The sequence below is a fragment of the Toxotes jaculatrix genome, chromosome 17 (assembly GCF_017976425.1).
Source record: "Toxotes jaculatrix isolate fToxJac2 chromosome 17, fToxJac2.pri, whole genome shotgun sequence".
NCBI lineage: Eukaryota > Metazoa > Chordata > Actinopteri > Toxotidae > Toxotes > Toxotes jaculatrix.
The window spans coordinates 7,531,167-7,555,311 of NC_054410.1; the positions used below are offsets into that span (position 1 = coordinate 7,531,167).

Sequence of the window (24,145 nt, forward strand, 5' to 3'; positions counted from 1 at the left end):
CACACACTCGTTGTTCCTCTTTCATTTTGACAACCATTTAAAGCACCGATCAGCTGCTGCTCAAACACACAGAGGAGTGTCAGCAGCCGGCTGTTTGTTATCTCTGAACTTTGGCACGTTGAATGGAGTAGATCGGAGCAGAAAAGGACAGAGCTAAGAACAAAGGAACTATAGGATAGAATTGTTTTTAATTTGCTCAAGTGAGGGTTGATCACAGTGTTTTTTGGGCTATTTAGACCAACTACATTCAGGGAATAATTATTATTTTCAAAGACTGATGGCTGCGATGTTTGGCAGCGTGTGTGTCTCTGTGACCCTCCTCATGTGTGCTCTTGGAAGCCAAGCACTGGATCTACTGAGAGCAACTGCAACATCAGGGAGTGAGTACTGATCTGAAAATACACTTGTGGTTTCTAGCTTGTGTTGTGGGGGTTATGCGTGTTTGCTTTCAATATGCATGAGTATTAATCATGAGTCTAAAAGCAGAGGACATAATTATTACTTTGCAATACTTATACAGTAGCATTTTGCCACTGTTTTATTTTTTATTAAAAAAATACTCAAATAATTTTATTTATTATTTCACTAATTTAATCTTATGTGAGAAGCAAACAAGAGAAAATAATTAAACAAATAAAAGCAATAAATAAAAATCAGTAAAAACAAATTAGCCAGGAAATAATATTTAAAAGAATCTTTTCATAGAAGCAAACATGTAAAAAAAAAAAAAAAAAAAAAAAAGAATATTTTCTGTTTTATGTTCTGCTCATGTAGCACATTGTTTGACTAAATGTGATTTCTTCCACCAGATCCTCTGTCCACTCCTTCAGTGCACTGCAGATGTACAAGCTATCCAAACGTGACCCTTTGCTCCTGGCCTGAACCTTCCCACTCCCCACCGACACACTACATTGCCACCTACAGGTAAGAAAACAACGCTCCACCACCTCCTCCTGTGTCCTGACCCAAAACACTGACCCCTTTTAGTGAAACAGTCTCCAGTGGTCGAGTGTCATTAAGAGTCATTTGTATGTTTGTAAATGTGTTTGTGTGTTTGTCAGTGAGAGACTCGGTCAGCCAGTGACCAAGCACTGCCATCTCATCCCACCCAGCTCTTCATCCTCTGCTCTAAACTCAACATCATCATCCCCCAAATCTGAACAGGTACCAGTTTTGTTTTCGTTTTTTTTTTTCTTTGCAGCAGTGGTCTCCAGATAGACCATCTACTGAAAAGGGGTTTTACTGTTGCTTTTCTTTTTATTATTACTCATTTACAGTGAATGTTATGATGAAAATAACAGAATTTCTGAGGGTTTTATTTAGTCTCTGAACACCATTTCCAAAGTTGTCACAGTAGACTGAGTGAGTTCTGGAAAACCCCTTTTCACATTTCTTGTTATAGCTGTAACAGACCACAAACAAGTTTCAAATCTGACAAACAAGTATGCCAGAAATATAAGACAATTAAGCAGCACTGTGCTTAGTTTCTAGCAGTTATGCATTCATTATAGAGCAAGTTACCCTGATACTGCCTATAACCTCCCACAGCATCCATCCTCTCCTGTATATACCTATATTTTATTTTATTATGTTTTTAGTTTTATGTTTTAATTGGTCAAATAAATTAAAAATATGTGCTGTCTGTGCAGAATTGAGCAAGTTACTTTCATTTACTGAATATTTTTTAAATGAAATATATTGTAAAGATGTATGAGATACAGTATATACTGTATAAAAAAACAAATAATGTGTTCTACCTGGCATCACATGTTGTCTGTTATCTGTTTTAGCTCTGGCACTGCCAACTGCCCAACCTGAAGCTTCTTACCGACTACATCGTCAATGTCACAGCAGTTTATTCTGGTGGAACCAGCTCCCATCTATCAAGTTTTATGTTGGAGGATATTGGTGAGAATTGTGTGTGTGTGTGTGTGTGTGTGTGTGTGTGTGTGTGTGTGTGTGTGTGTGTGTGTGTGTGTGTGTGTGTGTGTGTGTGTGTGTGTGTGTGTGCATACAGTATAAGTATAAGGAGAAGAAATATACATATCTCCATCTCTCTTTTGTTGTGCAGTGAAACCAGATCCTCCTGTAAACGTACGGGTTTCCCCTCATAACATCAGAAACTGGATGGTGGAATGGTCTCCTCCCGACACCTGGACCAACCTGGAAATCTTCCCCCTAAAATACCAGATCATGTACCAGTGGGAAATTAGGGGCACAACAAAATCTGTTCGTGTAAGAATCACAACCTACAGGGTGAAAGTGCAGTGACAACAGCAGCTGATGACGTGATTTAAAAACTCTGCGTCTGACACATACTCTGTTACCACATCTAGGCTCAAAACTACCTAGACTTTAAATGCAAATTCAAAAATATTTCCAAGTTTGAAGGTTCAGAAAGTCCCATCGTCTTTATATTTCTATTCTATGTCTCCTTTTAATTATTTTATTGAAGCAATCTAATATTTTAATTTAAAGTATTGGAGTGTTGCAATGACATGATAACTGTCATTTATAGCTGCATTATTACCAAATAAAAAAAAGATAAACATTAACCAAAAGGATTTTTCACAACCTGTCAACCCTAGAAGTTCCTCTCAGTAATGGCTTATATTTGATGTATAAAACTTATAAATCCTTAATCAACTGTATTTCTAGCTGATAAATATTATTTATAAAGCAGTTTGTCCTCATAGAGCTGATTTGTGTTAAATCAACATATACAAAGCTCAGACACTGTTTATTTTTAAACTCAAGATCTTAAATTCATTTTGTAAAAATGATATCCCACATTTTCTCCTCCAGCTGGGTCCGTTTGAGAACACCAAGGCTGAACTGAAGGGGCTGACCCCTGGGAGGGTATACCTGTTCCAGGTCTGTGCCGAGGAGCTGCTGGGTCTGGGCAAGTGCAGCCACTGGAGCTCGCCTGTGAATATCACCATACCAAGGACAAAGCCGTAGACACTTGCTCCCACGTCCTATTTTATTTACCTCTCTCCTTTTAAGCTACCAGCAATGTCAAACTAAAGAACTGCAGACAGGCTGCATTGTTATTATTTCAACTGCACATACATTGCAAACAAGACTTGCTGATATTTTGTTTTATTTATAAGGAAATGCACTTTCAGTGAAAACTGAATAGTCTTAGTGTTTGTTGTAATACTGTTGGTACGTTGTCTTTGAGGAAAGTGATATTTAATTAACATGGTGTGAAAAACTGAATAAAAATAAGGCATTTGAAATAAATCCACGGAGTGGTCAGTCAACAACATCCACCACAAGTGGGGTGACGAACTCAGAGTGTCTGACACCCAGAGTGAAGGACGGGGGTCTGGGAAGATGAACATGAAATTTCTCTGGGCTGTATGTGCCCGGGCCAGGAATAGCAGAAGAATAATTGGGCCTCTTAGTCCGGCTCTGAATGGAGAAGGAGGGCTGGCGCTGGCGGTAAATGTCTGGGTTGGTACTGTTGTATTTTCCCGGTCCTGGGCTCATGGACAGGTCTTCAGAGGGAGCGCCGACCTTCCTCCGGCCTGAGAAGCTGTAGCTGGCAGTGGAGGGTTTGTTGGGAACCTGGCAGCCCAGCAGATTGGGGAGGTTGTAGCTGGTGGAGTAAAGAAAGCAATACTTAGGTTTGGCTTCAGTAAGTTTTAATTGCTGATTTTGAAACTCCTGAAACACTGTCTCAGATTTAGGGGATAAGGCTGGTGATAGTCTGTGCCTCAGCTGGTAACTCAGTACTAAATCACACACAGTGGGGTCCAAAAGACCACTAGTCAAGATACCTCATTTATTTACATTTGTTTTGATTGTAATACCAACTTTTTTCAATACAAATGACTTGTTTTCCTGACATGATTTGATAATTTATCAGAGAGCTTCTTGTGTCACAGAATGCGTGGCTTTCTCAGGCTTCAAGTGTTCAGTGGACTTGGGGTCAGGTGACTGTGGAGGAAAGTTCATGACTCTCGGGACTCCTTGGTCTTCTTTGGTAGTTCTTGCAAAGCTTTGAGATGTATTTGGGCTCCTTATCTTGCTGCAGTATGAATCCTTCTCTACAAAAGTGACAGCCTTCTTTTGACAGTACTTTTGCTGATTGTAGTCTTGTGTTCTTTATTTAGTAAATTCTGTATCTGTGATAAAGTTGCTTTGGATACAACTGATCCAGTTTCATGCACTGTCTCCTTCCTCAGAAACCATTAGTGTAGCAATGATTTGACAAATCAGAAATCCCCTCTTTGTTTAGAATAACAATTTGTCTTCTGACTCTTTCACTTAGTTCTGAGTCTGTTTTCCCGCTATCAACATGCTGCTTAGTGAGCAATGATCTGCTTGAAACTTGAGGCACAGCCTTATTTAGTGAACTCTGGCTGCAAGTTGATTTACTTGAACGAGCCTTTGATGAGCAGATCAGATCCACCTGTGAGTGTCGTCTGAACACACGCTTCAATGGAAGGAAATCTGACCTTTTGTGCAAAGGACCTAAATTGGTCAGTGCCCAAAACTTGGTTAAATTTAATTACTGAGCTAGAAACAGCACAGAATCTTAAATATTTTTCCTTCAGTTTATATGATATAACTTTTTGTGTTTCTGAATCGTAAAACTTTATGATTATTTCCAGATTTACAGTGTGGTCTCACACTTTTGCATCACACTATGTGTGTGTATTTATTTTATTTTATTCTTTCTAATTGAATTTAAAAAGGTAAGTGATATCCTAAAACAGCTGGACCCTGTGTTTGTGTATTACTCAGATGGTAGTGGGTAGTGCAATTGTCAGGGATCATTTTCAGCTGCAGATGAATGTACATGTCTGCTAGTATTTGTGGCAGCAGGATGTGAATGGGATCCATTAAAATTAACATGTCATCTCATTTATGTACTTTTAATAGTTTTTGAACAGTGGAGCTCTATGGCACAGAGGTATAAGCTGTATCAGGCTCTGGCAACAAAGACAGTACTTGTTAGCTGGAAGACTTAATTGTTAGTTTTGGTTTGTCTCATGGAAGCTGTTCAAAAATAAGAAAAACAATCTGTCTGTCTGCCATCACCTGTTTGGTGCTGGTACAGCATCCACAGAGCGGTATCTGGTGCGGCTGCCGATGGTGTAGGATGGAGGTCTGCAGTGAGAGTTGACAGGTGGAGCTTTTTCTGGGCTGTAGGCCCCTGGTCCAGGAGTGTGGAACAGCTCACCTATGAATTTACACGCAGACACTGGTTTTGGACGTCTTCTTTTCTTTTCTTTATCACCTCTATTAATCTGAAAAAATATGCTGTCTTGCTCACTGCAGGTGTTTTTTTTTTATTTTTTTTATTTACAGCACTTTTGTCAGCTCGACCTTCATCATGTAGGCAGCCATTGCAAAAGCTTCATTTATACAGATCCTGAGTAAATCAACACAATGAGGGCAAAAATGTTGGTTTGCCCCAGCTTTATTTTGTCGTTTTGTTGTTGTTCTATATTTTATGTAGGATGGTTCAGAGCTATATGGGTGTTGTTGCAAATGTTCTACTTCTAATAAGTGATAGTATAGTGTGATTTATGATGCATAGTGGCACTTTTGTCCTTAGTGACTTTTCAAATCCTTTTCTTATCTTTGGTAGTGTGATGTTTTTAGGAAAAATGGCTGTTTTTACCTTATTGCTCAGATGGCGCTGTGCGTGTTTTCTCAGTCAGGTCAGATTTATATATTTATATAAATAAATATACCAGCAATGAGTGAGTTTTTATCACCTTTACTCCCTGTGCGCCTTCCTCTGCCCAAAATAGAGTAGGATGGCGTCTCCATCCGGCCAAACCGGGTTACCTTGGCATCTATGTGATACCTTGGTCCTGGGCTTGAGTCCACAGAGCCCACTGCAGAGAACACAATATACAAACGATGATCCAAAGACGTCCTTTGACCTTATAAAGACGTGTAAAACAATTCCAGACAGGCATTTAGCATAAAAAAGGGGTAATATGAGTCATTAGGGATCCCTAATTCAGACCAGTATAATGAATGAAAGCTCACTGCTCATGCGGCTGTGGAAGGAGTACGCAGGACTGCTGGGTTTGGTGAAGTCATGGTTGATGTATCCAACTGTAGGGGGCAGAGCGTAGCGTCCAGGTCCTGGGCCTGACAATGAGAGAAAGGAGGAGGAAGAGGAGGAAGACAGTGATGAAAATGATGCAACACATTCAGCTCGGAGCGGCAGTATAGCACACCCACTACTCTTTGGCTCAGGCTGTGTTGTTGCTGATGATTTCCATATGGAGCTCTTTGACTTATTTTCTATGGTTATGCATTTTAACGTCCTTCCTCCGCTTGTTTGGGAATAGATTCTAAACAAAGCAGAAATCTCAAACAAGTATGGAGCTGTGACTCTATAATGCTGTGAGAGATTTTATACAAAAAAACGGTTTTGCTATAATACAATCCATATGGATGTGTACCCCCCCCCCCCCCCCACACACACACACAGGCATACAGATTTCTTACACTGACCTCTTTCTCTAGCAGAGATTATCGGCCTTTTCTTCACCACCTCCTCCATACTCTGCCAGCGTCTCTTTCTTCTTTTTTGTCCTCTTCTCTTCCTCTTTGGGTCCTCTGTCACTTCAGACACGTCCTTTCCTTGTGTGGCTCTCTCCAGGTGATCAGCAGCCTCTCGAGTTGAATTATACATGACCACGAGGTGAAGAAACCCTATATTGGCCGAGGCCCTGGGTACGCCCCAGCACTGCTCTCCACCTCCTGTTCCCCAAGGTCCCCTCGGGACAAAAAGGTTTCACAACTGTGGCCAAAAAGTCAACTCTGTCAAGACTGAAAAGAGGAGAAAAGCTGATTGTTTGAAACTGGAGACATCTTCTGTACAGCTCGTTGTTCACTGAACATGCAGATTCACAGGGAAAGTGCTCTGCTGAAGTAAAGTCATAAAGCATTGACACACTAATCATGTCGGTCAGATGTAATGTGGTTCATTTGTCATCCTATTCCAAGGTATTAGGTTGCTAAAGTACAACTGATTAGCAGTATGTGTGGTGAACCTCTCAACGTCACTATGTATACTGTAACTAAAAGCATCTCAGCATACATGCTATTAAAAATGAAAGGACTTACACTGATCTTCTGTTGCAGGTGGATATTTGACAAGCTGGACATCACTGTAATGAAAACCATGGACCGGTGAGTGTTAAAATTCAACCAGCTTTTTTCTTAAAATATATTTTAGTTCAAAATAAGATCTTTAAATGATTTGGTAACTGCCACAGTAGCTGGTACATTTAGTAAGATTATTATTTTTTTCTTTTAATACTTCAAGTACATTTTCTGGAAAATACTTCTGTACTTTCCCCCATGTAGAGTGTTTGTGTGTTTGTTTGTTTCCAGTGTTGTGTTGGTACATTACTTGAGAAGGACACACAAGACTTTCACCCCATCCCAATTTCAGAACTAAATTTCTGTAATTGTGAGGACTTTGGGACCTAAAAATGGGTGACCTAAAAAATTTACTGTCAAAACTCAGGCATGCTCCATAGTAGGCCACTTTGTCTGCAAGGTTAGCCCCAAGACATCTGAAAAGTGTCAACTGTGGCAGAAAAGCCCTGAAGAGGATTAACTTTTGGCAAAGTCAACATTGCTTACTTTCTGGTGCAAGAAACTCAGGTAGAAATTCACCCTCTTGCTCTTTGATTCTCCTAATTAAATCCCTGAGCACAGAGGTAACTAAAGCCTTTAGTGCAGAGCCATGACCAAGAAACAAACCCCCACTGTGGTTAAATATTAAGCACCAGTAACTCAGAGTGGTAACAGGCTAAGTAACAAGACTCTGTAGTGTCACCAGCAGGGAGGTGAAGTCGCTGCATGGCTGGGCAAGAAACACAACCACTGTCTTAAGTTTCCCTGAAAAACTGCGAGACAATGCCGCAAACAGTGTTAATGAGTAAAACGATGTAAGTCGTTGATGAGGGACTGGGATGAGATGTATCCTGGATTCATTAGTATTTGTTTTTTTTATTCCCCTCTCCATGGTTACATTTTCATTCCTGGTTGTTTTTCAGTTTTTCATCAGGAGTTCTTTTGCAGATGTAAAAGTTATTTGGTGGACAGTCAGGCCATGGGATTTATGGCGCCACCAAATGGCCAGCATGTGGTATTTTATGCACACAAACCGTTACCTACTATTCCCAGAATTTAGACCTGACTAGACCTCCTATCTCTCTCCTCTTTGAGGATCAACTAATCAGTCTACACATCATATCATGCATTCTGCTTTTTGGGGGGAATGAAATAAAGAGAAAATGCTATTTTGCATCCATATGATCACATTTGGTCTTTTTAGCCCCACAAGTCGCTGTTTGGTCTGCATACGAGTAATTTCCAAACTCTCTTTTTTTTCTGACAACATTTTTATAGAGCAACATTAGAGATTGATAACAACTTCAGTCACTGATATTTCTTTACTAACTAAACATAACTTAACATAAACATAAACTTTATACAGTTTTAAATATGCTGGTACAATTCAGTACAAAAATAAAGGCAGTGAAATGTTTCCATACACAAACACCATCATGTCATCAGTCACATACTGTCACTCAGGAACAGAGGAACCCTGGGTGAACCAGTTTGGCACATTATCTACTTATATAACAAAGCATGAATTAAAAATACTGAATGATAATTTGTTACTTTTCTCTTTTTACATCAGGACCACAGTGAAAGCTTTGATTGGAGAATCCATGGATGCCGAACAGCCACTAGATGGTGCTTTGAATCCACAGGACAAACCCGAAGAAGGTCACAGAATACTTTAAGATGCTTTGGCAGCACTTCTGTTTTGTTTGAATCTGTTTTGACCACCTCTGTGCACATTTAGCACAGGTGCATGTTAAAACACCTTTACCAATGTCCAAGTTATTCATGCTACAATGTCCTTTGTGAAAGCGGAGTAGTCCACATGATACCAGGGATGATGGGTCCACCTTCTCAGTCCTTCCAAGCTGCAACTTTTCAGGCAAAAACAGTGCTAAAAGATGCATAGAGGAAGAAAATCCCATCGCTTCTCTGTGGATGTCCTCTCACGTCCATTGCTGGTCTCCACACAAAACGTCCAGAACAAATTCCCATATACGAATACAATCTCTTTCTCATTTTTCAAACACACATACAGACAAAAACACAAATCGCACTCACTCAGTTCTTTTCTTGACTTGTTTTCTGCTTGTAAAGGCAGCATGTGCTAGGATTTATCCCCTTGGAGAACCTACATTAAAAGACAAAATCTGTTACAAATCAGCTTTTACAAAACAAGACTGTTTTTAGTTTGTGTGAGCATCGGTGTGTGCAGCACATGTCTGCATGCGTGTCTGTGATGACATCTGAATATGTGTGCGTGTCTGCGTGTGCTTCATCCCTGCATTAGTGATGCTTACCTACCTGGTTGCGAGCTTTGTGGGATTTCTGCATCAGCACTCTCCACTGGTCGTACAGCTTCATGGACATGCTGCTGCAGCCGTAGGCATGTTTCCGCACCCAGCCGAAGAACTGCTTCAGCTCCCTGCGCAGGGTGGAGTTGGAGTCCGCGCTGGACTTGGAGTCACAGGAGCCCGACATCAACCGCTCTGCAGGAAGAGAAGAGAGGGAGGAAGGGAGGGAGAGGAGGAGAGAGGAAGACTGAGTAAGAAAATACTTTCCAAAATATTATGAGCAAACTGTTATAAATCGTTATAAAAGTATAAAAGGGAATTAAAAATACTTGTATCCGAAAAATGTCCCCATCACTAATATTATATGTGACATTATACAATTCTAAATACTTATGCACTTATGCATCACTGTCTAAGTAGAACCTTAATGGAGCTGGTTGAGGGGGAGCTGGTTTTACTTCTTTATATAGAGCAAGTGTAGATGAATTCAGGCCCCCACAAAGGGTCACAAGATAAATTTGAGGGGATGAGATGATTAATGGGGTAAGGAAGAAGACAAAATATGTGCTCATTTTCTGGACTTTTTGTGAAATATCTGATAACTTCATCCCTTTGAATCACAAACATGATTTTAAAAGAAACCATATGAGAAGTTTAAAGCTTAAATGTCTTTTTGGTGGAAGTGTTGACAATTCATAGAAATCTGAGATGTGACAAGCAGTCGCAAAAAGACATTGCTTTTTTTTTTGTACAGAGAAACAAACCAGAACAGTTGGGAACCACTGGTTACCTCTGCCAAGGAGATTGTGCTTTCACTCATGTCTGTTTGTTTGTTGGTTTGTTTGTTTATTTGTCAGCAGGATTACGCAGAAAGTACTGAACTGATTTGCACCAAACTTGGTGGAGGGATGGGGTATGAGTCAGAGAAGCGACCATTAGATTTTGGGGCAGATCTGGATCATTTAATAAGAATTTCAGTTTTTCTTTTCTCTGTAGTCTGTTGTTCGACACTGGCTTTGGCAGAGGTCTGTACTCTCTGAGTTCTCTTCTAGTTTAACCATGTTTACCATGCAGTGCATTTCATAAGCTTACCACACGTGTTTTACCTAAAATCAAACTTAACAGTTGCTGGCAACGATACCTGTTGGATAAATGTAAACAGCATTTCCCTCTTGTATGTACTTAATGTACTTAAGTACAGTGTTTAGTTACATTCCACCAGAGTTAGAGGAGAGAAAGCAACCAAGAAGAAGCTGCTCAAGATGTGTAGCGTCCTGTATGTGTTTGCCAGTGTTAGATTCAATATTAATGGAAACATGGAGCCATGGAAAAGTTCATGCCCTGAATGATACAAACCCTGATAAGCCTGGTACTTCAGCCAAAATTCTTGGCTTTCATGGAAAGATGTGGGAAACCCTTAAAGGAAAATTTCATGTTTTTTCAAAACTATGTTTTCATAGTTGTGGACATAATCCCTATCAGTTATGATAACATTTACTCAAGTCCACTGCTAAGGTCTGGGGAGGCAATAACCGCTGGCAGCCACAGCTTTAAAACATCCAGTACGGCAAACAGCACCAGTGGTCAGACAACTAACATCATTTCTTTGTGAAGCCTTTTGTAGTACAACCTAGTGCAACTAGAACATTACATAATCAATGTCTGGTTTGACTTTGAAATGACTGGTTTGACAGTAATTTGATTTGTTTTAACAATAATTTTTGATTTGATTTAATTTAACTGGTGCATCTGCTGCAAATAAAACTGCCAATACTAAAAAAAACGGACTTCAAGGCTGAACAAGAAGGATAAAATAGCACCATCTTCTTCTTCTGTGAGGTGGCCAGTGTCCAGCAGTGGGAGAGAACTGCGGGATATGTGGTGCACCATGATACGAAACAAATTTTAGTGACAGAAACTGACTCTTAAAATGGACCAAAATGCTCTCGAAAACTGAGATGAGGTTCATACGTGCACTGTGTGTGTGTATGAGTGTGTTCTCACCACTGTGGGGTGTGGATGCAGCAGTGGGATGGCTCCACTCGCTCCAGATACCGGCTTTGCGAGACCCATAGATGCCCACAGGGTTACAGCGGACCTGGAGAAAATAAAACACTTTAAACTCTGAAACACAGGCCAACTCTGAAGAGCATTTCCATTGGACACGCGTATCTACATACATGACTTCACCATACCTGTACAAAATACACAGTTCCAGGTCTCAGTCCAGCCAATCTACAAGAAGTCTGGTTCCCAACATCATCCATCACCTACATGAAAAAAAAAAAAAACAACCCAAGAAAAAAACAAGAGACACAAACACAGAAGAGTTGAGCACTGGAGGTCTGACCGCAGTATTAAATACCAATGGGCATAAACTAAAACAAAGGGCACAATCAAGATGTACCAAACACAACCACAAACCATGTGCAGACCTAAACATGCATGCACACCACATTGTTTGGTGTTTCTTGATCAGCATGATTATGAAAATATTTTAATGTGATTGTACACGCTGGGTAAAAGCTGCTCTCTATTACTTATTACAGAGCTGGATATGCTGGGACACATTCACGCAGGAGCGTGCATAGGTACTCATACAAACATACAGACAGCAAAAATAAAGACCTGCACATAGATACAGAGAAAGAAACATGCATACACACTGCAGTTAATAATCCTGTCTAATAGGCCCCACTTTCTCTCTGGCATTCAGTCTGTAAACACTTGTTAAGAGTGACTCAAACAGAAAACAGAAAATGGAAATTACAGGCATCAGAGGGCTAATGATGTGACGTGGGGAAGCCAAATCCGCAGAAGTCACCACTGAGCATTTTTACAGCCATATTGAAGACATTAACAGCTGAGATGTATCCCTCCATTCCTCAGCATGACCTCATGATTAGGCCCGATTCTGAGGGAGACTGCGTTTTGTTTTCACCACCAAACCCTTGAAGCCACTTGGATGTTAGGCTCCTCTCTCCTCCTTCGAAACGGTCTCATCCCTCTGCCGCCTCTCCACTCCCCTTCTTTTCTTTTCCCACTTTGCGAGCAAAGACTTGCTTACATTACATCTGTGTAATTCCCCCTTAATTACTGGAGAATCTTCACTCTTACCCAGAGGACTCAAGTGAATTCTGGAAAGCACCATCTGCAAGGCTGAAGGTTTCACACTGTATTTTTCATTCATTAAAAGCTTAAATAGAGGTATACACAGTGGCTCTGGTCTGTGTTTTTCTCCAGATCAGAACTTGAGTCCTAGATTTATGACTTATGAAAGTTTTTAACTGGCCCAACTTTTAACTCATCTGGCAGAGGAGGCTTCAATCAGACTAGATTAGAGGTGATTACAGCACGAGGATGAGAAACAGCTGGGACAGTGCTGCAGTGATATGCAGAGAGAACAGATTTATCCTTGTAATTTGTCCTTATCACTGTGTGTCCTTGTCCTTTACCTTCCAGTCTTGGCTGTCCTCCAGCCTGTAGCGGATCTGGTATTTGGCTTGAAACAGGAAGTCTTTGAGAGCGGGCGGCGCCTCCCAGCGAACACTCAGCTGGTCTTCCAACTGCCCGACACGGCTCACGGTCACACCTGACGGAGGGTCCGTGGTCACTGGAGGAAGAGGAGATGGAGGGGGTTATAAGGTAAGAGGATCTCAGCAAGAGCTGAAACTGTAGGAAAAAAAAAATGAAATCAGCTACTTCAAATGCGAAAACTTGAGTATGAGAGTAAACAAAGTGTTAATCACATAAAACAAGCAATTCAAAGACGTCACCTTCGTCTCTGGAAAAATGCAGTGGCCATCTTTCACTATTTTCAGACACGTTACAAACCAGACAAACAATTATGATAAAATTAATCAGTAGATTAATAGAAAATGAAAATAATAATCAGCTACACTGTAATTCCACACATAACCTGGCTGTGTTCAGCTCCCAGTTAGTGCCTCTAATTTGTCACTAGTACATTGATGTTTACATTTTATACACAGCTACAAATTAGTGCGTGTTGGAGTTGTGTTTCTGTCCAATATTTACTCTCCCTCTGGCCTCGTTTTAGTCTCCACTAACTCCTGAAGGAAACTGCTTCCTCTTTACCTAAGTGTTCCACTGTGTTCACAAGCTAGCCGCCAACTCCGTCTGTCTGCTGTTTGATGCTCGGCAGAGTAGCGTATAATCGCTTCATCAGAGCTTTCTTGTTGAAAACAGCCGCCTTTTTTCGGTTGGGAACAAGGACGATGACAGTGGTGAGAGTGAACCAAAACAGCAAAGTTGTAAAATCAAAAATTTGAAGCAATGAGCAGAAAGATCCTCAAAAGCTCCCAGAGCTGAGTGGAACTGTAAAAATGTCCAATATACAGTGATTTTGCGATAAATTTCATCCATTTACAAGTTTTTATTCTAAGAACATAATGATAAACTTCAGGTGGACAGATGGGACCAGACTGTCATTTTTAGCCATGGCTGCTACATCCTAAGGTTATGTTTTGCAGGATCAAGAAATCATTCAGTTCAGATTCTAAGTGGTAGGAGTGATGTCTTCATGTGTTCGAGCACATTGAAGGATTGTTCAGCGTTGGTGGAGGTTTGTGGTTTCTGAGTGCCTTCTAGTTTCTGAAGACTTGACTTGTGTAAGCCGGAGGAGGCTTTTTCATCTGACAACGATTATCTTTTCGACAAACAAACATGTGGTGACAGACCATTATTTTAACTTTCCTCACGTTTTCTTTTGGGCTTTTGAGATCATTTCAATATCAACTTCAGTTCCTTTTCATAATGCCATCCCTTACCAGTAAACAAGATGACCCTGGGGAAAGAATAAGCTGGGAAAGGTTCAGTGGAGGGAAAAAGTGGAAGTTGACACGAGAGTTTCAGAGCATTTGTTTCTGGTTGTAAGGGGTCGGAGACTTTTTCTAAAATAAAGTGTTAGTTCAGACAGTACTAGTGGGTGATTTCAAAAGTGTAAACCAAATGGTGGCAGTCTTCCCTCCTAGAAAAATATTGATTTTTAACACAAAAATGGAAAGTATCATCATCTAAATCTAAATTTAGCATTAAAGATGCTAAAACTGAACATTATTCAAAGACAGGGCACTAAAGGACAGTAGAAAAGTTGTATATACATGATTTAACATTAAGTATGAGGTCTCACAGCATTTCTAATTTTGACTACCATTAATTTGGAAAGCCAGACCATGGGTTTTTTGAGATGATAAGATATTTCATCATGTCATTCATCATGTCATTTTTTAAATTATAATTATCCTGTTCATAAGAAAACCAAATATATCCTAAAATAACAAGATAATTAATTTAAACTTAGGATTACTGCAGCCATGGCAGCTCTTGGCTTCTGTAGAATAGTTAGTGAGTGAGTAAGTGACATTTTTTAAAATGGTATTTGTAATAAAGAGTGTGATGAGAGAATGATGATGTCTTTAGCAATAAACGTCAATGTGACATGACAAATTAACGATGAATCATTGTTAACATCTGCCATCATTCCTCAACACATCCTCATCTCCAGAGCGAGACACCAATACAAGTTGCCTCTAGTCTCTCGGTTCAGAGGGTTCCCCTCTGAGGAATGCAGAGAAAACTGTAGGTGTTTCAGCCTCGCCTTCAAAACTGATTGGACATGACTATAGACATGAGTGACTCACAGACACTCGAGGTGTGGTTGCTGTGTTTTATGACATGCTGCTGTTGTGGAAACGACTTGACTGAAAAGAACGGCGAGGGCAACCTGAGCGAAACAAACGCACACTCAAGTCCAGAAACCGCCTACACTCTGGCTGCCTCTCTGCCTCTATACTGTTACCAGGCCCTGCCCTGCCCTCAGGGTGTGTATTCAGGTGTGTGTGTGTGTGTGTGTGTGTGTGTGTGTGTGTGTGTGTGTGTGTGTGTGTGTGTGTGTGTGTGTGTGTGTGTGTGTGTGTGTGTGTGTGTGCGCGTGCATATATTAGGGAACGGAAAGGGATTACAGTTTGATGGACACTTGTTTCCTTGCCAGTGATGTGTTCCCCTCTGAAACTCTACATGGTGTTCTCTCAGCACATTTCCCCGACACAGCTAGGAGCATGTACACAGTGAACCAGGTGAAGAGTTCCAAGCTAATCAGGTTGTATTATGTCCAAGTCTTAAAACCTCAAAGCCCGAACTCCTCGGGCCCCAGGGGTCTGCAGTCAGCTCGGAGACGGGATTAGGTTCGGGGATCAGTCTGGTACATTCCAACACTACATAAAAGGAGGTTAGCGAGTGTTTTCTGTGTGTGCGCGTTTCTGTGTGTGTGTGTCCAGTGAGCATGAGTAAAGAGAAAATGAGCTCATCAAAATGGAGGGTGTTTCCATTCGTCACACACCTACGCCTGTCCAGGTGTGGGCATGCATGTGTGTATGAGCGTGTGTGTTTTTTCGGGGATAATGAGAGAAGAATTTGGTCTTGTTGCATGCTCCGTTTGCTTAAGCCACACTAAGCTAAGCTAAGATACAGGCCACATAACAAGGCTTTAAAAGGGAACACTGCTCAGTTCCTATCAGTGCGAAGCTGGATGAGAACTTGCAAACAACTTTCTCCAAAAGCCAGAAGCCACAGAACTCAAGCCAATGTCCTGTCTGTAGGAATAAAAGAGATGAAGTAGTAAAGCGAAGTGACACTCTTCTTCTTCAACATTTTAAAGATGCCCATTGGAGGTTAAGGCTGAAGTCATTCATGTTTCTCAACCTGTGGGTCACAAGATAAATCTGATGGATCATGAGTTGATAAATAGGGGTAGGAATGAACCACTTAACATACAGTTTTCCCTCGTTTCCCCTTTGAGTAGCTTGATGGTTATTAAAACTTCTTGTTCCTCACACACACACACATATCTATATATCTATATCTATATCTATCTATCTATCTATTAACTGCTCAAAAGCTGTAAACGTGTAATCTGTGATGTGACGTTGCAGGGAGATAGTGCTTCATTTTTATGGCTCACAAGCCTAAAGGGCTGGTATCCACTGTCCTAAATTACAGCCTGCGGGCTCATTGACACTGGGATCTAAGCTCTAGAAACCAGCAGTTAAAAGAAAGGAGGTCAAGGTTCGCTTCTTCTCACACTCACCCACGTCTAGAATGTCAAGGGTGATGACATCAGAGGTGGCCCGGCCCAGCTGGTTGGAGGCCTCCACCCAGATCTCATAGGGCGTGAAGAGGTGCAGGTCCCGGGTGATGCTGCAGGAGTAAGGCTGCGTATGAGTGTAATCCTCACACTCCTTCTCCTTACCATACCACCTGGGAGGAAACCAGAAAATACTGAAACAACTCTGGACAGCATCCAGTGTCCTTGAATAATGCATGTGGCATAGAATTTTTGCAATGATGTGTTACTAGTTAAAAGCTTTTCTGGCATTAGTGGTTTTATTAGGTCCTTATTTAAAGTAATCTGACTCCAATAAGAGATTTCCATATAGCTGGCACGCCTATGGGCACCGCATGTCAAGTCATTTCCCTGTTGGAGTTTTAAATTGCTGATTTGAATAGTAATGCAATATCACATAATGTGAAGAGACCCCTTACTTCCCATCTGAAACTCATTTTCGAAAATATATCGTTCCCAGATGAAAACCCGTTTTCCTAATTCTCATGAAATTTGACTTTTTTACTGTTTCGCCCTCTGGCTACCACTGATGTTATTTTTTTTTTTTTTTTAAACAAAGTCTGCCAAGAAGATAAGGTATTTTGTCTTGATTCCAGCTTCACTTAAGCTTGTTTCTGAGACTTTTTTTGAGGAATGTCAGTATCACAAAAAATCTCTTGATATATCAAACATAGTGATTTTGAATGGAAACATTTACAGTGGACTCACAAAGGTGGATGTTTCACCCATTCAGCTACTTGGATGTTTTTCTTGGTTTTTACTCCCTTCACGTACGGGCCTATGGCATAGTCACTGCATGTCTCTACAAGTTGTAATTTTCAGAATAAGTTAGGCTACTCAGAAATGCTATCAATGGACTGTTCACTAAATCCTTTTTCTCCAATTGTTCAATCATAGGATAGAAACCCTAACTAGGCATGGCAGGCTTGTCAGCCTGTGGATTTCTCCACACGTTGTGGAGTAGTGTTCATGGGGCTGTAATAAGAACTATACACTGTTCACAAAGAGTTTGGCGCATGGTGTCTTTTTTAAGCCTATCCAAAACCAAAACCAAAAGTGTCATGCTGGACAAAGTGTTTTCAGCCAACTCACAAAACTAACTTTAGCTTAATTAAACTAAATCCAGCTGCTAAATTTTGCGAGCAATAGACATCAACAAAGTTGTTGGTTACTTGCTAGCTTGCTTTTTGTATTCAATGTATTTACATTCTGTAATTATTTCTCAATATATTAGTTTTCATTGTAAATGGTGGAGTCCACAGTTACAGAAAAAAAATTCAGGCCTCCACCTCCACATGCACCACTGGTAATGAAAAATATTTTTACAAAGCAGCTCAAGGAATCTTAAGCATTAAAACTTTAAAACTTTAAAATTAAAAAAAAAAACAAAGCTGATTTTGAAACTACACTGTGGATAAAATGACTTGCAAAGTTTTTTTTCTTTGTGTAGCTGTAGTGTGTGTATATACCTTAGTTTGTACTTGAGCGTGTACTGGGTGCTAATGTTGGTCTCTCCTTTTCCTCCTGGAGCCCAGCTGCAAGTCAGGTCTTTGGTGTTCCTGGACCAGCAGGTCAGATTGACCGGCTTCTCTGGAGGCACTGGGGAAGAAAGAGGGAGAGATGGCAAGAGAAGGGTAGGGAGGGGGAAGAAGAGAGAGGGGGAAGAAATGGGTGAGGAGGGAAGAGAGGAGGCCAAAGGGAAAGAGAAATGAGAGAATGCCAGGAGGAAGAGAAAGGAAGTAGGGAGAGAGACAAGGTGGAGGAGAGACAAAAAGTCAGTGAGGGTACAAAGTTACTTCCAGCCATTACTTCACCCCCCTGTAATTCACCCACTAGTGGTGTTCCTCAGAAATTGGTGTGTTTTTTTCTTAATTGGTCTGTGTCTATGTGTGTGTGTGTGTGTGTGTGTGAGTGTGTGAGTGTGTGTGTGTGAGTGTGTGTGCCGTCTGATTTGGTCAGACTCGGGATCCCTGCCAACATTCCTCCTCTCTCAGAACACGGTGCTCAACACCAGTGTCGCACAGGGATTAAGATCCCGACTGCAGCTCCGTGTGTGTGTGTTGTCTGTGCACTCATGTATTTCTATCTTTTTTGAAGACCGTTTTTAATTTTAGATTTTGGAAAAACATGATGACATTTTGGGTGGTTCTCATTTCTCCAAAGGGCTGTTTGAAGGTTAAAGGATAATTCCAGTTTATTATTATTAACTTGGGGCTTATTTGGGTAGTAGAGTTTTCCTGTGCAATGAGAGATTGTTAGCAAGATATTCAGTGTACTCACTTTGGGTTTCACTTCCAAATAAGGTGTTTGAGATAATATGGCTTGTTTACTACCTGTCTGATCATCAGATTACTTGTTTTTACTGTTGGACTTTGGTGTAGTAAATTTGTTGTGTTTCCAGACTTTAAGAATGACTTTGGTACACAATGCTTTATGTAAATGCTGGCCCTCATAAGTATGGAAGTACAAATGTGTGTGTCTACGTAAAATGTCAGACCCATGTGCTATGAGTGATAGTGCGAGTAATGGACCACACAGGTGGTCAAAGCATCGCACAGTGACACACTCTCATGGAGGCCTCTCGCTGGGCCTGAGGGCAGGAATACTAAAGATAAAATACAGCCACAACTGTGCAGTGACACTTAAAAATCTGCCCACTACTTCCTTATTTCCCTTTATTACCATTTCCTTTTCACTCCTCTCACCTCTTTGGTGTGTCACTTCTCTCCTGCGCTTTGTTTTTATTCTTAACAAGCTACTTTATTCCCCTCCCCCACCAATAAATACAGTTAAAAGATATCTTGGACACCTACATGAGATACTTAGGAAAGGAAAAAGTTATGTACAGCACTGCACCTAATGACAAACTTCAACTTACTCCCAACGTAGAGGCAGGAGCCCGCCAAGATGTGTCCCTTGTGGTTGTGGCAAACCAGGTTGTCTCCGGACGTTTGCCTGGAGGCGTTGAGTCCGGACAGCGTCACGCTGAGGTTGGTTGGGCTCAGCACTCTGTAGAGGGAGCTGGGCAGCTGTTGACCATTCAGTGTCCAGAACAGAGAGCTGGCGTGGACGCCGAGGTCGGGGTGGACCCAGCAGCTGGCAGTAAGGTTGGACCCCATGTGAAGGACAGGGTCCTGAGGGTAGATGATTGCTACATCTGGGGGAGGGCAAGAGGAGGCAGATAATAGAGGACGACACTTGATTACATAAGAATATCTTCACATGCTGATTGGTGCAGAAAAGATGATGTCTGCTGAAGATGTCATAGTGATGTTAAGTTAGTTTTCAGACTTCAGACTTCTGAGTTTTACCCATACCAGGAAATAAAAGTGAGGCTATCTCAAAATATGCTGCTTCAGTTTTGACAATTAGTTTTCTAATCGATCTTTTGCAATCCCCCCACTTCATGACACACTGCAGTAAATTGTAAATCTTTTTTTCTTTTCGCGATTTCATTTAGTTTTTTTTTTATCAAATCTTGTCTATATTTGTGTCTCTCACTTATCTTAGTGTAATTCTCTTCAGCTGTTTGCTTATATTTCTGTGGTTTTCAGTTTTTCAATCCTCTAAAACATTTGGTAAACACCAATTTAAAGTGTCTAAATCAATTCTATATATATATATATTTTTTTTAAAGTTGAATATTAAACGACAACCACAGAAATGGCAAACAACAAAACATGTTGTTAGAGATGTTCATTTTTTCTGAGGGGCTTCTATTTTTAATGAGATTTGTGAATGTTTTGTTAGTATGTCTGTGTGCGATGGCTGCTTTGTGTGACTGTCTGTGTTGTGACATTGTATATGCAATTCATGCTCAGGTCTCTCCTTGAAAAACACATCTGGATCACAATCTTCTTGAATAAATAGAGATTAACAGAGCTGACAAGCGAACAGTGGAGAAGCTTTAGCTCTCACTGCAGGTGAACAAAGCACCAGGAGGACACAAAAGTAGGATAGGAATGAATAAAGCAGCACAGAAGAGAAGAGAAGAGAAGAGAAGAGAAGAAAAGAGAAGAGAAGAGAAGAGAAGAATTTATTTTCTTAAGATTGCAGGATCTTTAAAAGATGCCGCCCACCTAAGTAGACAGCATGACGAAAAACATGCTTGCAAGATGATTTCTGCGAAGAAATGACAGAGCAATGAGTGAGAACGTCAACACTTTGTCAGGCCACGACAAATCTGCGCCCGGGGCCACATCTATTCAGCTGCCAGCCACCTTACGCTAACAGACATTATGTGGTCCTTTATGGAGGAGCCGCCTTTGAAGAAGTTAATTCGACTGTAACTCCAAACCAATATTAATATCATAACCCCATCGCAAGCTTTGACACAACACTTATACACATTTATGCACACACACGTCCACAAACAAACAAATGCGCGGAGGCTGGTTGTTCTTGTCACTGGATACGGTGGACTGAAGGGGGACCGTGATTAGCCAATAATACGCTGATCCAGTTGAATAACAATCAGTGTTTATGTATTCCAGGTGCTGAGGATGGGACATTGCCCTGGAGCGGGGTGTGAAGCCCTCCAACACCCCTTCCTTCACAGTTCAAACACTACAGAGATAGACACAATTACTGCTGTTTATTGTCTCTGCTCGACACGCTCACTGGAGGAAATGGCTTGTAAAATCTTATTTGTTTGGAGAGGCTGAGGCTGCTTGAAGCACAGCTCTGATGAGGGCAAGGAACAAGTTTAACCCTGCGATCGGGGAAGATGGAGTTATGGGGCAAGTTCAACTGAGAGCAAGGAAAAGGTTCCATTTTTGTTTCAGCAAGAATGGGAGGTCTCCAATGATTGTCTGTGATGGGCTGAAAAACACCCTCTTATTAAAGCTGTCAGTCTTCAAAGGTACATGACATCCCCTGTTTCTAAAGAACTATTTATTCTCCACTCATCCATGCAACAGTTCAAAGAAAGCCTATACTTTCTTCTGTCTGCTGCAGTACAATAGACGTACATGTGGAACGTTTTGAGGGGCCAGCGCGGAGCAGCCAAGTGGAAGAAGTCACGCAACATTTAGTGACAATGAGCCATGCAATGCCATCTGAATAGAGATGGAGGAGACAACGGAGGATGTTTTTTGTTTTTTTCATATATTTACGTTTTAGGTATTTAACTGATGATCTTATCTGGAGAGAGGAGAGATTATCTTGTCCAATGTCAAGTCAAATTAGGGCAAGCACAGGCAGGAGAAACGGGAAAAGTGGACATGAGAAGTTAGTTTCAGGTTAAAAGGCTGGAGTTTGGGGGAGTTTATGTATTCTGGAGTCAAATATTTGTTATTAAATGATCATATCCCACATAATTACCTCTTTATATGCTAACAGGACATATAAACTTAAACTTTATGGGATCATGAGCTGCACTAAAAACTAATTATATGTTAGTAAGAAAGTTCCACATTTAAGCTGTTTCATTTCAGTGGCATCTGAAAGAAACCACAGCACACTGAGTGAATGATGAAGCCCCATCCATTATTGCAGTGAATAAAAAAGTAATGACCAATTAAGCTCTATAATAAACAACAGGGCAGCTTATGACCAAAGCCCATTGTCTCCTTTAAGCCCATACAACTACACTTTCTTTTATTAGCGCCTTTCAAACAGGATGAATAGCAGGAGATCCTCTGTGAGGAGCTGTTCTATGCCAGTGAGCTCACCATAAAAACTAATCCAGCCACTTAACGGGGGAAGCGGACATAACTTTGATTTATTTATGTTACTGTGCATTAAGCTGCCGGTTAACATTCTCCAAAACCCGAGCAAATGATGTCACTGTTTTGTTGCGGTTCGTAAAGCCCCCATGCTCTCCATGTGTTAAACGAATTATGGCCTGACTTGTTGAAATTCAGCCTCCTGGGAGATGAGTTCTCTCTGCGGGGATACAACCGATGTACCTCAGCAGGAGCACATCAATAACAGGAGCTGTCAAGTGGACAAAGTGGCATTTGTCCTTTCTAATGTGTCCAGAAATCAACCTGAGTGGATCCAGTGTGTCCTGAGCAAGTGCTCTCTTATTATGTAAACCAGCTTAGGAAAGAATCTGTGGAGTTAGTTTGCATTGGAAACACATTGTAAATACAGTTTGACCCAATGAAAGATCTCTGCGATTCCTATATGTTCCTGTATAGGATTATCTTATGTCAGTTTTATCCTTGTATGGAAACCCTATACCATTTTAACTTCACTGCAGTTAAAATGACCTTATAGTGTTTTTATCCCCTTTTATATCACTAAAATTTTCATTTAATGTTCAATTTCAGAGGCTTGCAGTTTTCATGTAATGTTTGAATAATGAATAATTTGTTTTGTTCCATATGATATCACAGATTAATCATATCACTTCCTCATCAAGGTTTGTAGTTTGTCTGAAATGTTTGCATTGACTAAAAAGCTAGTAAAATGTGTAACTATAGTCGAGATCCATTTTTGCACCAGTTCATCTGTGAAAGCATGCATACCCGAGCAGGACAGTGTCACACAGAGTTGTTTACACTAAGATCTTTGGGTGACACATGAATTAGGCTGATCACAGTGGGCCAAAAAAAAAAAAAAAAAAAAAAAGAAAGAAAAGAAGCGTACCCAAACCAAAACCCTTCCCCACCAAGACCATGGCTTTGCGCATCGATGGACATCTGTGTGCAACTTACGTGTGGACAAGGACAGCACGCCGGGAGTGTGCAGCATGAGGAAAATCAAGCCGAAATCCAAGACGGCTTTCATTTTCCCCCAGTTCGTTTTATTTCTGCCTTGATTCCTCGTCCTCGTGTTGTTGTGATGTCGCCTTTTTGTCGATCCTGGATAGAAATTACGCACAGAAAAACAGCACGGGCTTAAAGCTGAATGCTCCGGATTTTATTAACAAGACAAGTTGTGAGGAGTTAAGGAGCGCACGAGAAAAAGTGTGACCCAGTGGAAAAAGTCACTCTCTGAGAAGCCATAAGGCGACTCGTCCTCAGTAAAGCCCAAAAGACTGCGTATACCACGTCCTGTTTGCAATCCCTTCTTAATGCTTCCTGCAGCTAAATCATACACAAGTTCATACTTTTTAAGCCCCTCCTCTCTCTCTCTCTTCCCACACAGTCGCCAGTCATTTCCCCCTCTTTCCGTCCTTTCCCCTGCTCTTTTTTTTTTCTCCAACCTCTCCCCCCTTCAGTGATGGGTAGGAGAGTCAGAGCCATTCACTTTCACTGAATCACTCTGTCTCTGTTACTTTCCATGCCTCAGGTCTCAGCTTTACAATTTTTCACCATAGGAGGCTGTTGAGTCACAGTGTTACAGGAAAGGCTGCCAAATCCTGAAGTGTCTTTTCCTTTTTCTCTCTGTTATCTCTTTGTTAGTGAGGAGTGTGAGACAGACCTTTTTTCCACATGAAGAAAACCTCTTTGTACCCACTTGAATTGTGATGATTTCTCAGTTTTGACCTCTTACCTAAGTTATCGTGTGTTTAATAACTGTCCTATTATTTTTAAAGCTTTTCCAAAGATGTTTAATAAACGTATGCTGACATTTAAAGAATCTGGTGGCCCACTATTGACAGTTTTCTCCTCAGATACCATAGGATGATTTTAAAATG

The 24,145-nt window shown here is 40.9% G+C and overlaps 3 protein-coding genes across 4 annotated transcripts; 1 reads left to right on the forward strand and 2 right to left on the reverse strand.

The window, feature by feature from the left end:
* The first annotated feature begins 83 nt into the window (after window positions 1–83).
* On the forward strand, window positions 84–3,512 carry ebi3 (Epstein-Barr virus induced 3). The gene is made up of 6 exons (XM_041061509.1): window positions 84–380; window positions 810–924; window positions 1,062–1,164; window positions 1,791–1,908; window positions 2,072–2,235; window positions 2,806–3,512. Exons 1-6 carry the CDS (start codon window positions 278–280, stop codon window positions 2,959–2,961), a joined length of 759 nt encoding a protein of 252 aa, XP_040917443.1. The 5' UTR covers window positions 84–277; the 3' UTR covers window positions 2,962–3,512.
* On the reverse strand, window positions 3,168–6,589 carry odf3l2a (outer dense fiber of sperm tails 3-like 2a). Its single transcript, XM_041061510.1, has 5 exons — window positions 6,490–6,589; window positions 6,016–6,120; window positions 5,736–5,858; window positions 5,053–5,194; window positions 3,168–3,604 (listed from the first exon to the last, which is right to left on the reverse strand). The coding sequence occupies exons 1-5, from the start codon at window positions 6,536–6,538 to the stop codon at window positions 3,259–3,261; spliced, it is 765 nt and encodes a 254-aa protein (XP_040917444.1). The 5' UTR covers window positions 6,539–6,589; the 3' UTR covers window positions 3,168–3,258.
* A 1,800-nt stretch (window positions 6,590–8,389) lies between these two features.
* crlf1a (cytokine receptor-like factor 1a) lies at window positions 8,390–23,579 on the reverse strand. 2 transcript variants are annotated; one of them, XM_041061507.1, is made up of 9 exons: window positions 23,220–23,579; window positions 19,436–19,714; window positions 18,027–18,156; window positions 16,522–16,691; window positions 12,869–13,026; window positions 11,609–11,683; window positions 11,418–11,511; window positions 9,424–9,608; window positions 8,390–9,250 (listed from the first exon to the last, which is right to left on the reverse strand). In XM_041061507.1, exons 1-9 carry the CDS (start codon window positions 23,290–23,292, stop codon window positions 9,227–9,229), a joined length of 1,188 nt encoding a protein of 395 aa, XP_040917441.1. In that variant the 5' UTR covers window positions 23,293–23,579; the 3' UTR covers window positions 8,390–9,226. The 2 variants fall into 2 exon arrangements, with proteins under 2 accessions (XP_040917441.1, XP_040917442.1); XM_041061508.1 differs by having other exon boundaries at window positions 9,420–9,608.
* Between the last annotated feature and the right edge of the window lie 566 nt (window positions 23,580–24,145).

Bases quoted from the DNA above. Each gene is read 5' to 3' on its own strand.
- odf3l2a (XM_041061510.1), bottom strand. From the start codon at position 6,538: ATGGAGGAGGTGGTGAAGAAAAGGCCGATAATCTCTGCTAGAGAAAGA. The intron at 6,121-6,489 runs GTCAGTGTAAGA...TCTCATTGTCAG, and splicing joins AATCTCTGCTAGAGAAAGAG to GCCCAGGACCTGGACGCTAC. The intron at 3,605-5,052 runs GTGATGGCAGAC...TTACTCCACCAG, and splicing joins GCTGTACCAGCACCAAACAG to CTACAACCTCCCCAATCTGC.
- ebi3 (XM_041061509.1), top strand. From the start codon at position 278: ATGGCTGCGATGTTTGGCAGCGTGTGTGTCTCTGTGACCCTCCTCATG. The intron at 1,909-2,071 runs GTGAGAATTGTG...TTTGTTGTGCAG, and splicing joins TTTTATGTTGGAGGATATTG to TGAAACCAGATCCTCCTGTA. The intron at 2,236-2,805 runs GTAAGAATCACA...TTTCTCCTCCAG, and splicing joins GCACAACAAAATCTGTTCGT to CTGGGTCCGTTTGAGAACAC.
- crlf1a (XM_041061507.1), bottom strand. From the start codon at position 23,292: ATGAAAGCCGTCTTGGATTTCGGCTTGATTTTCCTCATGCTGCACACT. The intron at 18,157-19,435 runs GTAAGTTGAAGT...TTTCTTCCCCAG, and splicing joins CTCCTGCCTCTACGTTGGGA to TGCCTCCAGAGAAGCCGGTC. The intron at 9,609-11,417 runs GTGAGAACACAC...CTCTTCCTGCAG, and splicing joins TGCATCCACACCCCACAGTG to AGCGGTTGATGTCGGGCTCC.